Source organism: Bison bison, unplaced genomic scaffold (genome assembly GCF_000754665.1).
Source record: "Bison bison bison isolate TAMUID 2011002044 unplaced genomic scaffold, Bison_UMD1.0 scf7180017864020, whole genome shotgun sequence".
Lineage (NCBI taxonomy): Eukaryota > Metazoa > Chordata > Mammalia > Artiodactyla > Bovidae > Bison > Bison bison.
The window spans coordinates 1,503,793-1,519,166 of NW_011494592.1; the positions used below are offsets into that span (position 1 = coordinate 1,503,793).

Below are 15,374 nucleotides of genomic sequence, written 5' to 3' on the forward strand. Positions count from 1 at the left end.
CAGAGACATTACTTTGCCAACAAAGTCAAGGCTATGGTTTTTCCTGTGGTCATGTATGGATGTGAGAGTTGGACTGTGAAGAAGGCTGAGCACCGAAGAACTGATGCTTTTGAACTGTGGTGTTGGAGAAGACTCTTGAGAGTCCCTTGGACTGCAAGGAGATCCAACCAGTCCATTCTGAAGGAGATCAGCCCTGGGATTTCTTTGGAAGGAATGATGCTAAAGCTGAAACTCCAGTACTTTGGCCACCTCATGCGAAGTGTTGACTCACTGGAAAAGACTCTGATGCTGGGAGGGATTGGGGGCAGGAGAAGGGGACGACAGAGGATGAGATGGCTGGATGGCATCACTGACTCGATGGACATGAGTCTGAGTGAACTCCGGGAGTTGGTGATAGACAGGGAGGCCTGGTGTGCTGCGATTCATGGGGTCACAAAGAGTCGGACACGACTGAGCGACTGATCTGATCTGATCCTGGTCCCAGAGACAGTGCTGAGTACAAATATGACATGGTCTGACCCTGCTCTAATAGGATCTCTGTCTACTGTACTGCGTGGAGACTCGGGAGAATGGCCAAGAATAGGAGGACAGGGGGCAATGCTCCAGGTGACGGTGAAGGAGACTCAGATCCAAGATGGGCAGTGGAGACGATAAACAGTGGCTTGCTCTGAATATAGTGTGAAGTTACGCCAACTACACCCAGAATGCTAGGTACTACATGTTTGTTTAACAAGAATACAATTCATTCATTCAGCTATTCATTTCATTTTGTAATTCTCCAATAAAACAAATCCACACCACTAATCTCCTCAGCTCCTAAAGCGAAATGTCTTCTCTGTTTGGCATTAATTCTCTCTGTACCTCTGTCTGCTGCTGAGCATCACTCTCTGTCTTGTGTTGGGGAGGGTCCAGGGACCACCCAGGTGGGATCACCACCATGACCTGACGTGTCCTTCTGCCCAAGGCCTGCCTCACTCCTCGTTTCATGCCAGTCAAGTCCATGACATAAGGATGTAAGATGTCCTCTTGGTGGCCACCTGACTCCAGTCTCCACCCACAGGAGGAATCTGGAATACTGTAGATGATTATTTCCTCTTCCAATTCCCCCATTTACTATTGGAACAAAGCTAGGGGACAGTTCTGCAGAAGAGTTCACAGGAGGGGAGGGAGAGGTAGGTGAGGCACATGAAGATTCTAGGTGATGCCCTTCTGTCTCACAAGTGGTGAAAAAGAAGGTGAGGTCCACTGGACCTGGGATAAAAATAAGTACCAATGTGTCAGGGAAAAGGATGGGGGGGGAAGGGACAGCTAGGGAATTTGGGATGGACATGTACACACTGCTGTATTTTAAATGGATAACAAACAAGGACCTACTGTACAGCACAGGGAACTTGATTCAATGTTATGTGGCAGCCTGGACAGGAGGGGAGTTTGGGGGAGAATGGATATATGTATCTGTATGGCTGAGTCCTTTAGTTGTTTATCTAAACTAGAAAATCACAACACTGTTAATCAGCTATACCCCAATACAGAATAAAAAGTTTTTTTAAAAAAGAGATAATTACCAAAATGATGGTAATAGGTGTTTTAATTTGTAATAGAGGAATAATAGTATCTGTACATTCTAACTTTCTATAATGAACCCTTATTATTTATAAGATCAGAAATGAGGTTGGAAATAATAATGAAGTTGATTTTGACTCAAAAAAAAAAAATGAGTACCAATGGCCAGATGGTTTTTCAAGGCAATCAAAGAAGTGTAAGTTCAAAATGGAAAGGTTTTTAAGATAGCATATAATAATAGTTATAGAGAGGGACCATGTCTATGTGATCATTACATTGGCTGCTGCTGCTAAGTCGCTTCAGTCGTGTCTGACTCTGTGCCACCCCATAGACAGCAGCCCACCAGGCTCCCCCGTCCCTGGGATTCTCCAGGCAAGAACACTGGAGTGGGTTGCCATTTCCTTCTCCAATGCATGAAAGTGAAAAGTGAAAGTGAAGTCGCTCAGTCGTGCTGGACTCCTAGCGACCCCATGGACTGCAGCCCACCAGGCTCCTCCGTCCATGGGATTTTCCAGGAAAGAGTACTGGAGTGGGGTGCCATTGCCTTCTCTGATTACATTGGCAACTGCCTTACTTTAAGCCTGAGTTATGACATACCTTCTGCCTTTAGTGCATTCACTCACACACATTTATTAAGTGCCTGAGGGGAAGGTACAGAGATGAAGAATACACAAAGTCTGTGTTTACATGGAGCTTGCAGGATTATGGAGGAGATGAAGAGATAAACTAATAAGTAATAGAGTGCTGGAAAAAGTTAGTGCAGGGATGGAAAATTAAAGCAGGGGAAAGGATAGAAAGCAATGGACATAGAGGCTATTTTAGATTAGAAAAGCCTTTCTGACAAGGCACCATCTGAGCTGAGAAACGAAAAACAGCCCATGGAAGCGCGTTCCAGGTACAGAGATGAATTTAAAGGATTTGAGGGACTCTAGGCAGGCTTCCTGGCTACAGTACAGGGAGCAAGGCCAAGGATAGGGGGTGAGATCAGAGATACGGGCAAATATCAAGTGGTGTCGACTTCCAGCAGGACTTGAGTTTATTCTAGTTGCCTCGGGGAGGCAGCTGGTACATCTTGAGTGGGGAGTAATATGATCATGTTTCCATTTTTAAAACATCACTGGGCCCGAAAGCAGGAGAACTGCTATGAAAAGGCATTGTAATTACCCAGGTTAGAGAGAACAGGAGCTTTGATGTCCAGTGAGAGCAGTGGAAATGGCAAGAAAAGTTCTATTGGAGACTTTATTTTAAAGGTAGAGTGAACAAGACTTGCTGATGTGTTAGAGACTGACTGTAAAGCAAAGAGCAGGCAAGAAGGACTCCCAGGTTTGGGGTTCAGAGGCCGGGTGAAAAGTGGGATCATGTCCTCCATGAGCAGGCAGAAAGAGGAGCAAGCTGGGGTGGGTATAGTTCGGAAGGAAACGAAAGGTTCTACATCAGACATATTAAGTTGAAAATGCTTACCATTGGGTTTGGGCTTAAAGAGAAAGCCCTCAGCTAGAAACACTTTTGCTTATTTTATTTTACTTTACTTTAGTATACAGTAAGTCCCCTACATACAAACCTTCAAGTTGCAAACTTTCAAAGATGAGAACGTGCGTTTGTATGTCAAAATCATGCAAGGCAGTTCACGTGTCTGGAGTACAATGTCACAGGCTGCGTCCCCTACAGGTGGCTCTGCAGCTTGTCCTTCGTCTCCTATTGCTGATGACCCTTCAGCTGTACCATCTCCCACCTCCTCTCCCTCCTCCATCAGTAACTCTTCTTGCCTGTTCACTCGATGCCAGCCCCTGGTGCCAGCTCTTGCACTATACTACTGTACTTTTCGAGGTACTGTACTGTGAGATGAAAAGTGTTTATTTTTTTTTATGTCTTATTTGTGTGGAAAGTATTATAAATCTATTACAGTACAGTACTATATGGCTGATTGTGTTAGTTGGGTACCTATGGGAAGATCCCCTGGAGAAAGGAATGGCTATTCACTCCAGTATTCTTGCCTGGAGAATCCCATGGACAGAGGAGCCTTTCCATGGGGCTGCTGATAGTTGGACACGATTGAGTGACTAAGCACACACACAAACAAATTGGGCTTATGAATGTGCTCTCAGAATGGAACTAATTCGAACATGGAGGATTTACTGTGATTTGGAGATACACATTTCTAGGTCATCAGAACCTAGATATTTTAAATTGTGTAACTAGATGTGGTCTCTATCCTTGAGGATTCAGATTAGTATAGTCACTCACCTAAAGACATCAGTTGAATCTAACAAAGCATATCAAGCACCCGCAGGGAAAGGAGAAGGGGCAGTGATGCCAACTCACCTTTGGCTCCGGCTGATGACTTTGCAATCCAAACGTTGCCCTCTCCCTCCTCTTTCTTTCTGTTATATGAAGCCAGGAAAAATTCTCTCTCGTCTGTCCTTGAACTATGGAATGGTGGATGGATTCCATTCTGAGCTGGAGCAACTGGGGTCTTAAGGTTGGTTGGGTAAATCACGTACGACTCGGGGAACCATGTGCAGGACTCAGCCAGTTCTGGGCTGGTTTTGATGAGCCTGGCAGACGATAGAAGGTCAGTCTCTCTTCTGAGGACAGTCTCTCCCTCTATTCAGAAAAGCCAGTGCTTCGCCCACAGCTCTCCAAGGAGGCATGGCCAGGGCACGGAGCTGGTCTCCTTATCCCACACCTCACTCTTGGCCTCACTGGGCAGACCTCCAATGGACCACAGAGCAGCACACAGCTGTTACACACGACCTTACAAGCACAATCCATGGAATTCCAAAGGGGCTTAATGTCCAGAACTTTAACTCCTCTTAAAATGCATCACCAAGGAAACTTAATTTGCAGTGATCCCAAAACAACATATTTCCAACAAATATGCCATAGCCAAGCTAGACCCACACTAACAAAACCAAGTGGAGAACTGAGGAAACTATCTGGATTACTAGCAAAATACTACCTTGCCCCAACTCTGGAGAGAAAAGCTTAATACTTTGGAATTTAATTTAAAAGTATTAAAATACTTTTAGCTCAGCCTGGTTTCAGTGGCAGAGTAGGAATCTTTTTTTGGTGGGGGGAGAGGCAGCCCCATATAGCTTGCAGGATCTTAGTTCCCAGACCAGGGGATCGACCTGTGTCACTGGACTGCCAGGGAATTCCTAGGAAGAGTCTTTCTAATGAAACACAGGACTCTGGTGGTCATAACTAAACACATCTCCTGCCTCCCAAATAACATAACAAGGGGGATATAATGTCAGGCACTTAATAAACACAAGGGCTTCCCTCGGCATCTCCTTCCCAGTGAGATCCCTAAGGGGAGGCACCAGCATCACCTTTCATGGATGAGGTACTGGGTCACAGAGAAGTGAATTTCCCAACATCATAAAGGTAGAGAGGAACAGGCAGGATGAAAGCCCTGAATTGTTGCCAAGTCCTAACTCTAAAACCATCCTTGGTCCCCAGGAATCAGAGGAGGGAAGAACCTACCCAAAGACACTCACAAGTGTCCCCTGAGCTGCACTTCCTGGTCTCTCTAAAATAGAAATGCCAGAGCCTGGTCTGTAATCAGCAAAACTCAGCTGGTGAGCCAACAGCAGAAATAATGAAAAGAAACTATAAATTGAGATTTTTAAATAAAGCTCTTCTCTGGTAGCTCAGTAAGGAATCCACCTGCAATGCAGGAGACCCCGGTTCAATTCCTGGGTCAGGAAGATCCGCTGGAGAAGGGACAGGCTACCCACTCCAGTATTCTTGGGCTTTCCTTGTGGCTCAGCTGGTAAAGCATCTGCCTGCAATGTGGGAGACTTGGGTTCGATCCCTAGGTTGGGAAAATCCCCTGGAGAAAGGGAAAGGCTACCCGCTCCAGTATTCTGGCCTGGAAAATTGCATGGACTATAGGGGTCACAAAGAACGACTGAGTGACTTTCACTTTCACTTTCTTTTTAAGTCAAAGGCAATGGAATTTAAAGAACTCAAAACAAACAAACAAACAAGCAAACAAAACCCACCATACATTTCTACTCACAGACCATTTGGCTCTATCTGCACTGTCCAATATGGTGGCCATGAGCCACATGGAACTTTCAAGTGCTTCGCAGCACTTGAAAAGTGGCCAATGCAACTCAGGAACTGAATTTCCAATTGTGTCTAGTTTTAATTTAAAAGTTGAAGCATAGTAAGATATGTTTCCATGAAGCATAACAGTACTGCTTTGGCAAGATGATGTTTCCCTTTGATCACTGGATGACCTAAGACGCTGTTGTTGGAGGGTGGCCTGTGTGTTGGGGGCACATGCTGCTTCTGGTATTAAACATAAAAGCATCACTGTTCTACTTGTGGACAATAGATGGATTCATGTGAATTGTTTTCCAGGCACTGATGAAACATTATAACATGCTTATTATGCTCATAGCACAAGTTATAGTAGTAGCCTTGTTGTTGTTGCTTACTCAGTAAGTTGTGTCCAACTCTTTATGACCCCATGGACTGTGGCCCTCCAGGTTCCTCTGTCCATGAAATTTCCCAGGCAAGAATACTGAAGTGGGTTGCCATTTCCTTCTTCAGGGGATTTTCCTGAACCAGGGATTGAACCTGTATTTTCTGTAGGTGATTCTTTGCCACTAAGCCACCTGGGAAGCCCTAGTAATAGCTAGGTAATCATAATTGGTAAACAAGCATAATTGTTTTTTTAATTAAAAAAAAATGTGTACAGACAAGTTCTTCAATTTAAAACAAAGGTATACTACGGATATAAAATTGAGTGGAGATGCAGAAGCTAGAGCCATAACCACACAATAAAGGAAAAATAAGCACTAGAAGACATTCAAATGTGTGTCACAAATTTCACCATGGACGGCAATTAAAATCTGCTGTGTTTAGGAGAAGGCAATGGCAACCCACTCCAGTACTCTTGCCTGGAAAATCCAATGGACGGAGGAGCCTGGTGGGCTGCAGTCCATGGGGTCGCTAAGAGTCCGACATGGCTGAGCGACTTCACTTTCACTTTTCACTTTCATGCATTGGAGAAGGAAATGGCAACCCACTCCAGTGTTCTTGCCTGGAGAATCCCAGGGACGGAGGAGCCTGGTGGGCTGCCGTCTATGGGGTTGCACAGAGTCGGACATGACTGAAGCAACTTAGCAGCAGCAGCAGTGGAAGGAAAAATGAAGTTTGTTGTATAAAGGGGACATTTTCAAGAAACATAAGGAATTCGATAAGTGTTTACCTTTCAACAGTCAAAAAACAAACAATGAAATTAGTGGCTAAAATCAGAATTAAAAATTCAACAGAAAAAAAACTTTGAACATTTTTAATACGATCTGAGTTTGTAATTTTGTTCAGCTATGAAATGGCTTGGATTCTTACACAAAAAAACACAGTGTCATTTTAGATGGAAATGTAGTAAAAGAATTTTCAGGAAAGCCTAAAAAAATATTTTACAAAAAGTGAATGGTCTTTAGTTAAGCCATCAATAACTGCCCAGAGAGTACAAAGCATTTCTAACAATATCAAAGATTGAATCAAAATTTGAAAATTTGAAATATTTTTCCTTAGCTTTAGATGAGTTGGGTGCTAGAAGCTGCCCAATTAATAATTTGTATGTTTTGCCTCAAGATTTCCAAATATATGAAAAAATATTGTCAAATTGCAGCCTAAAATAGAAACTCATGGTAAAGATATTTTCTAATCTTTTATATTTGTCAGATGAATTTCATCTATATGTGAAAAAATAGTTTCTATCATAACAGACATTACTTCAGCTACCCTGCGTTAAAGTCTGGATTTACTGGGATTTAATAGACTGATGTTTGCTTGGTTTTTTTGGTTTTGTTTTTTTTTGCTTTATTGCTACATTCTATTGCATGATACATATCGACACATACTAAAAACATTGGTACTCAGTATGGATAAATTGTTAAAATGGTTCAGTACATACTTGCAAATGATACAATGAAGCATGGAAGAAACACAAGATGATGAGTGTAATGATACTATGTTCTTTACCAATGCCCCTGAGTGAGAGATAGGCGAATGTTACCAGGATTCTTGTACTGTTAACTCCAATTCACATTTTCTTAAGAGGAATGCTTACCAAATCATTCTTTTCAATTATTATTTCACTCAATAATCAAAGATAAAAAATGGCCTTGTGATGTATACTTTTTCACCTGTATCCATGCTGCATACGTCTTTCTTCTTTTTTTTCCCCCCACCCCAAGGCATGCAGGATCCTAATTCCCAACCAGGGATCGGACCTGTGCCCCCTTGCAGTGGAAGAGCAGAGTCTTAACCACTACACCTCCTGGGAAGTACACCAATGAAAATTTAATGTTTGAGTTTAGATGTACTATAAATATAAAATACACACCAGATTCTGAAGACTTCAATACAAAAATAATATATCTCATTAGTTGTTTTTTATATTAATTACATGTCAAACTGACATTTTAGAATTATTTGGTTAAATAAAATATATTACTAAAATAAATTGTACAATGTCTTTGTACTCATTTAAAAAAATAACTAGTTTGGGGGGCTGTCTGGGCCTTCATTATTGCGCGGGCTTTTCCCTAGTTGTGGTGAGTGGAGGCTACTCTCTAGTGGTGGAGCGCAGGCTTCTCGTTGTGGTGGCTTCTCTTGTTGCAGGGCAAGGGCTATAGGGCCTGTGGGCTCAGTAGTTGTGGCTCCCAAGCTCTAGAGCACAGGCTCAGTACTTGCGGTACATGGGCTTAGTTGTTCTGAGGCCCATGGGATCTTGCATCAGGTACGGAAACCGAGTCTCCTGCACTGGCAGGCAGATTCTTTACCACTGAGCCACCAGGGAAGCCATCTTTGTACTCATTTTAATGGGGCTACTAGGCAATTTAAATGATACATGCAGCTAGCACTCTATTTACTTTATTTTGAATCTGCTAGCAACGCAGGGAACCTGGGTTCAACCCCTGGGTCAGAAAGAACCCCTGGAGAAGGGCATGGCAATCCACTCTAGTATCCTGCCTGGAAAATCCCATGGAGAGGACCCTGGTGGGCTACAGTCCATGGAGTCGCAAAGAGTTGGACATGACTGAGCAACTAACACTTTTACTTTCACTTTGGGACAAAGGGAATGACCGCAGTCCTTCACAGGACGCCTGAGAGAATGAAGGAAGTTTAGAGGATGACGATAACCCCCAGCCTGAGTAAGTCAGGTTGCCATGTATAGCATGCCGTAACAGACCACGTCACATGCCATGGGGAGGCAAAAAGCGGGCATGATCCCCGACATCCCCACAGATGGGACATGGGGATTCTGAGTCACACTGTCCAAGGCCACAGAGATCCAGACACTTACTCAGATCTACTCATGCCTCTAGCTCTGAACTCTCTCCATCTTATCTTAGCTACCAAGTATGCAAACATAGAGAACATTACTTTTCACAGTATCCTCTGTTTTTCTTTTTTTTAAATCCTACCTTTATCTTTAGGAAAAAAATCATAGAATGAACAAGCATTTTATCAAAATTTCTAAATGAATAACCTCAATAAACAATCCCACTTCTACTCCTAGCTCTTGTGAAACAAACTTCTGAGTTCTAAATATGTAAATAAGGGGACTTCTCTGGTGGTCCAGTGGTTAAGAATCCACCTTGCAATGCAGGGGACGTGGGTTTGATCCCTGGTTGGGGAACTAAGATTCCAAAGGCTGTGGAATAGCTAAGCCCACGCACCGTAACTAGAGAATCCATGCGCTACAACTAAAGATCTTGAATGATGCAACAAAGATTCCATGTCACAACTAAGATCCGATGTAGTCAAGTAAATAAATGTTAAAAAACAAATAAATATGAATATATGTAAAAAGAAGACTTTATGAAGCTTTGTTCTTTAGAAGTAGCTGACAAATCACGAAAATCCATCACAGGGAGAGGATGATACGTAAGTTACTGAGGGGCAGTGAGTCTGAGCCAAAAGGTGGAAATATTCCTATCAACACAAGTTAGTAAATATCTAGAGCCTGCAAAGCAGTATGACTGGGGAAAAGAGTATTTTCATTGAGTTACGCCTTCTAGTGTTGTCTTATGTAAGTGATGTGTTTGGCTACAAACGCATTCACACTAGTCACTGTAGAGGGAATTCTGGAGACCTGGTTTTAGGGGCCCCACCCCTCTTTCATTTATACAGTATGGACTCTGACCCTCGAATGAGTCCAAGACTTGACATAAATTAATTCAACTAATCCTTACAACAACCCTGAGGTAGTTGCTATTATTACCCTCATTTTCCAGAAAAGGAAACTAAGGCATAGGGTCAAATGCTCAGTGTGTGCCACTGTTACGGACATTATGTACATTACAACCTCTTTGTGAAGGATGCACTGAGGCCTAGAGGGGTTAGAAACTTTGCCCAAGCTGTTAAGAAGAGTTGAAATTAAAACCCAAGCTGCTGATCCTAGATCTTAATCACTGACTCAGGCTGCTCCCTTCCACCTTATGATACCAGTCTTCTTTTTTTGTTTTGTTCTGTCACACAGCAAGGCATATGAGATCTTATTCCCTGACCAGGGATGGAACTCATGCTCCCTGCATTGAGGAGGAAATGGCAACCCATTCCAGTATTCTTGCCTGGAGATTCCCATGGACAGAGGAGCCTGGCGGGCTACAGTACATAGGTCACAAAGAGTCGGACACTGGACTGACTTAATCACTTTGAGTCTTAACCACTGGACCATCAGGGAAGTCCCATGATGCTGTTCTTTTGGCAGCAAGCCATGAGCGAACTGCTCAGAGATGGGCAGTGTGGTAGATACCAGTATATTCTCCCCAGGTGTCCCTTCTGAGGGGCCCCTGGCTGCTGAGAGTTGACTGCTATAAGCATATGTGTACCCCTTCTCTAGGGACCAGCTGCTGCCTAGAAATGCTGGGAAGGTGCGTCCTCCCATAGCCCGTGGTTGACCGACATCAGAGTCTAGACTATCAAGGGGCAGTTTGCTCCCAATTTCCATGGAATCAGGCTGAGCTGAGATTTCAGCTGAAACCACCTCTTTGCTTGGCTGCTTCCCGGGCTTCCCTGGTTCTCAGTGAGTTTCTCCTGCGAGCCCGCTCCTCATTAATCACTGCCATGAGAAGCCCTGTCTCAGACTCTGCTTCAAGGGATCCTCACCTAAGAGTTGTTACTGTTGTTGAGTCGCTAAGTCCTGTCTGACTCTTTGCGACCCCATGGACTATAGCCCGCCAGGCTCCTCTGTCCATGGGATTCTCATACTGGAGTGGTCGCCATTCCTGGGGAATAGTCCCGACCCAGGGATTGAACCTGTGGATTAGCAGACAGATTTTTTACCACTGAGCCACCAGGGAAGCTCCTCATGTAAGAGACAGACAGGCTTTACCAGACACAAACAGCAAAGTTTGGATAACAATCAAAACTAATATTTGGGGACTTCCCTGGCAGTCCAGTGGTTAAGACTCCTAGTTTTCAATGCAGGAGGCACAGGTTTGATCCCTGGTCAGGGAACTAAGATTCCAGCAATGTGGCAACACACACACACACACACACACACACACACCAAAACTGATCTTTGATTGCTTTCTAAATGAAAGTATTTTCACTCTTAAAAGACAATTCCACATTCTGCTTAAGTGCTTCAGGATGAAAGCTCACATTTAGGTGACAATGGAAAACACTGGGTCTTAAAGAACACTTACTTCACTAAAGATGCTTTGCGACACAGTTTGTCGGCCCCTCTGTAGTAATTCACCAACTGCATCAGCCCAGGCTCATGACCTGTGAAGCAGAGAGGAGGTTCAGAAAGGAAACAGACCGTTTCTCCAATGGAAAACAATGTCAGCACCGGCATACAGGACAGAGAGCAGCGTGTCATGCCTAGCTCGTCTTTCCCCTGTTATCAGACTGGGTGTTGGAAAGACAGCGATTCTGTTGCCCTGCGCCTCAATGCCCCTTTGCTCAGTTTTCAGCTGGCAATTCTCCCCCTCCCCAGAGTGGAGAATATACCAGTATCATAGGTCTGCCAAGGACCACTGCTGCCTTTGTTCCTAGGGTAGACAAGTATTTTCTATTTTGCCTCTCCTGGATTCCCACTGTACCCTACTCGTGGCTTAACACATGGATTTAATAATCTCTATACAGTAAAGACTCAAATGGTCAGACTTCTGATGTTGCTACCCTTGCTCTCGACAGCCATCGAGGAAGGCAGTAGAGCTAAGGTCCTGCTATTCGCAAGCATGCCTACCTCTGCAAGCTTCTAGGAGAGCCACTAGCTAGCTTAGGGGGGACGGTGGAGAGGTCGTGTCTATAAATTCAGAAGACCTGAGAATATTCTTCTGTGCATACTCCCACAGGGAAACTCATTTCAGTAGGTTGCACTGCATGTCCCCTCCTCTATAAAACTAAAGCAGAAGGATACAAATAAAAACAAAAGCCTCAATTAAAAATTTTTTATTGAAGTAGTTGATTTACAATATTGTGTTAGTTTCAGATGTACAGCAGTGATTCAGTTATACATATCTCTATATATATTTCAGATTCTTTTCCACTATAAGTATTTAATAATCATACCCATTATAAGATATTGAATATAATTCCCTGTGCTATACAATAAATTCTTCTTTTTCATCTATTTTATAAATAGTAGTGTGGATTGGTTAATCTCATAGTCCTAATTTTTCCCTTCCCCTCCCTCCCCTTTGGTAACCATAAGTTTCTTTTCTATATCTGTGAGTCAGTTTCTGTTTTGTAAATAAATTCATTTGTACTATTTTTTTTAGATTCCACATATAGGTGATACGTATTTGTCTTTCTCTGTGTGACTTATTTCACGCAATATGATAATCTCTACAAAAGCCTCAATGTATATTTAACATCCTAACAAAATGCACTGAGTTTTCAGCCACACAAAAGTAGAATGAAACAAAGGGAGTTTGAATTGAAGATGCCAGACGTAAGAATAATTCATCTGACGACAGCATATAATCAAATAAGTTTCAGGCGCTAACTAGCTCTTATTATCTCCCTAAGACAGGTGGACTGGTTCACACCTAAACTGCCCACCTTCTCATCTCCATGGCACCAGCATTCTTGGGCCTTTATCCGGCTGGGCCATCTCCTTGGGTTTCGCACTGTGTACAAAAGATAAATACCCCTAACAATGAAGTCATATAATGACCTGGCTGTGGGATGCTGTTTTGCTTTTTTTTTTTGGCTTGCTTTTAAGAAGCTAACCTTTAAAAAAATTTTTTTATTGAAGTATAAGGGTTTGTTTTATTTTTTGGCTGACACTTTTTTAGAATTTCTTTTTTTAATTTTTATTTTATATTGGACTAGAGTTGAATTGGGGCTTCCCTGGTGGCTCAGTGGTAAAGAATCCACATACAATGCAGGAGTTGCAGGTTCAATCCCTTGGTAGGGATGATCCCCTAGAGGAGGGCATTGCAGCCCAGTCCAGTATTCTTGCCTGGAGAATCTCATGGACAGAGGAGCCTGGGTGGGCTACAGTCCATAGGGTTGCAAAGAGCTGGACATAACTGAAGAGACTTATCGCGTGTGCACACAGTTGTTATTTCCGGTTATACAGCGAAGTGATTCAGTTATACATATATAGAATAGTTTGCACCTGCTAATATCAAACTCCCAATCAGGATACTTGGGAGTTAAAGTTATACAAGTTTCTGATGTATCATGGGGACTCCATCGAAGGACTGATTCCAACCCCCAGAAATCTTGGAATAAGAGAATGTGCCCAGAGATTGCCTTTTATCTCCCCAGGAAGTCCTCAGCTTTCTCATAAAAACCAAATGTTTACTGAGCAACTGCTGACTTCATGGTACCAGTGTAGGTCTTGGACCTTTTAGAATTCTGCTTCAACAGCCTAGTGCTGAGCCCCACAGCAGTGCTGATGGCCCCTGCTTCCACCACCGCTGAGCCACTGTTATCGGTTGCTTTTTTCTAATTTATTTATTTTTTATTGAAGGATTGTTGTCAGTTTTTAATTTTAGGATTCCAATTTCAGCTCTTTCAGCTAGACACCATCCAGTCCAAAGAAGAAAGTCTGTCAGGCAGGGAAGCAGAGAGAGTAAGGAGGAAATTAAACATTCTCAACAACAAGCAGGTCTTTTTCTTTCAAGGAAGGCATTCTTCTTGCTGAGGGCTTCCTGGGGAGACAGTTTAACAAAAGGCCATCTCCAGGCACATTCTCTATATTCCAGAATTTCTGGGGGTTGGAATCAGCTCTTCCATGGAGTCCCCATCATACATTAGAAATTTGTGTAAGAATAAAAAGTTGTTCATGGTCCCATTTTAATGAAATTTCAGTAAGGATAGGGTGAACCCCCTTCATTGCTCAGATCATTACAATTCTACAGGCCCCCACCCAACTGTGCTCTCTGTAAGCTCATCAAGGGCTTATTGTTTGGTCGCTAAGTTGTGTCTGATTCTTTGCAATCCCATGGATTCTAGGCCGCCAGGCTTCTCTGTCTATGGGATCCTCCAGGCAAGAATGCTGGAGAGGGTTGCCATTTCCTTCTCCAGGGGATCTTCTCCATCCTGGGACTGAACCCATGTCTCCTGCATTGGCAGGTGGATTCTTCACTGCTGAGCCACCAGGGAAGCCCTTAGCAAGGACAAGTCAGTTTCAAATGGCTATTTCCATTCTTTGCCTCTTCCATCTCTCCACCCTCTGACCACACCTATTTCTAAAAATGGTCTCCTCTACTGGAGGTAGGACAGTGCCCTCTTTGGGACGCCCTCCAAGGCACAGATGACTTTTTCTCATTATCAGTCCTCCCCTTCCATTCTTTGGCAATATGTTGGGGTCCCAAACCCAGGGGAATTTTGGCAGGGCGCACTGGCGACCTCGAGTGAGGCTGCAATTCCCGGATGACTGTGCAGTGAGGAGTGGCCGTAAGACTATGCTCAGGTTAATGAGATGTGAAAGGAAGTGATCCGCACAACTTCTGGATTACGTCATCTAAAAAGGAGCCGCTGGTCCTCTCCTTCCCCAGCCCCTTCCTACAGGCGGATATGGAGATGTGGTGCTGCCTGCAGCAACCATGGGCGCTAAGGGAACTCCCTCGGAGAGAGCAGGGCAGAGAATCCAGTGTCACGAAAAATCTGCATTCAACACGCAACTGTGGAAACGTGTTCTTTGGTGGTCTAAGGAATAGTCCAAAATCAGACACCCTTCCGCCCTTCGCCGGGCTGGGTTCACTAGTTTGGGAATTCAGAGGTCTTTTCCAAATCCCCTGACAGTTTATTTGAGTCTTGGGGAGCTCAATCCTCAGGGCTTTCAACACACGCAAGCACCCCTCCCGAGCCCACACAGGCAGGGCGGAATCCTCGGAGGAGGAAATATGCAAGTGGACTCCAGCCAGACAGCCGTCCCCGGCTCGCGGAGACTCGCACCGCCCGGCGATCCGCCCAGCCGACCTGCCCGTTTTGGGGGTGTCGGGCCCTGGGGAATCCGGGGAACAAGGGTTCTCGGCTCCCCACCCCCGGAGAGACCGACGCCCCCGCGGGGAGGGGGCTGCGGGGACCGGTCATTGTCAGGAGGCAGCTGCCGTCCCGGGGGCCCGCACAGCCACTCCCGCCCCAAATTCGATCGAGGGCACAAGAAGACAAGATAGACGCTGCGCCTGGCTCTCTACGGATGCAGTTTTCGATATGACCGAGGAACGAGAGGAGGGGAAAAGGTTTCCGACCTTAAACAAAAGCTCTCGTCCTACGGGTGGAGGGAAGGAGCAGGAGGGCGCAAAACGGGGACGCTCACCCAGTCTCCCGAAGGGCAGCCGGTTCCTTTCTCCCAGCATCAGGTTGAACCTGGG

The 15,374-nt window shown here is 44.4% G+C and overlaps 1 protein-coding gene across 1 annotated transcript in view; it reads right to left on the reverse strand.

The window, feature by feature from the left end:
• Positions 1-15,368, reverse strand: part of TTL (tubulin tyrosine ligase) — a 33,565-nt gene extending 18,197 nt beyond the window's left edge. The window contains exons 1-3 of the mRNA XM_010834121.1: positions 15,320-15,368; positions 11,244-11,322; positions 3,886-4,118 (exon numbers count right to left, since the gene is read on the reverse strand). Coding sequence (XP_010832423.1) covers positions 3,886-4,118; positions 11,244-11,322; positions 15,320-15,359 — 352 coding nt within the window. The 5' untranslated portion in view covers positions 15,360-15,368. The remainder of the gene's footprint in view (positions 1-3,885; positions 4,119-11,243; positions 11,323-15,319) is intronic.
• Between the last annotated feature and the right edge of the window lie 6 nt (positions 15,369-15,374).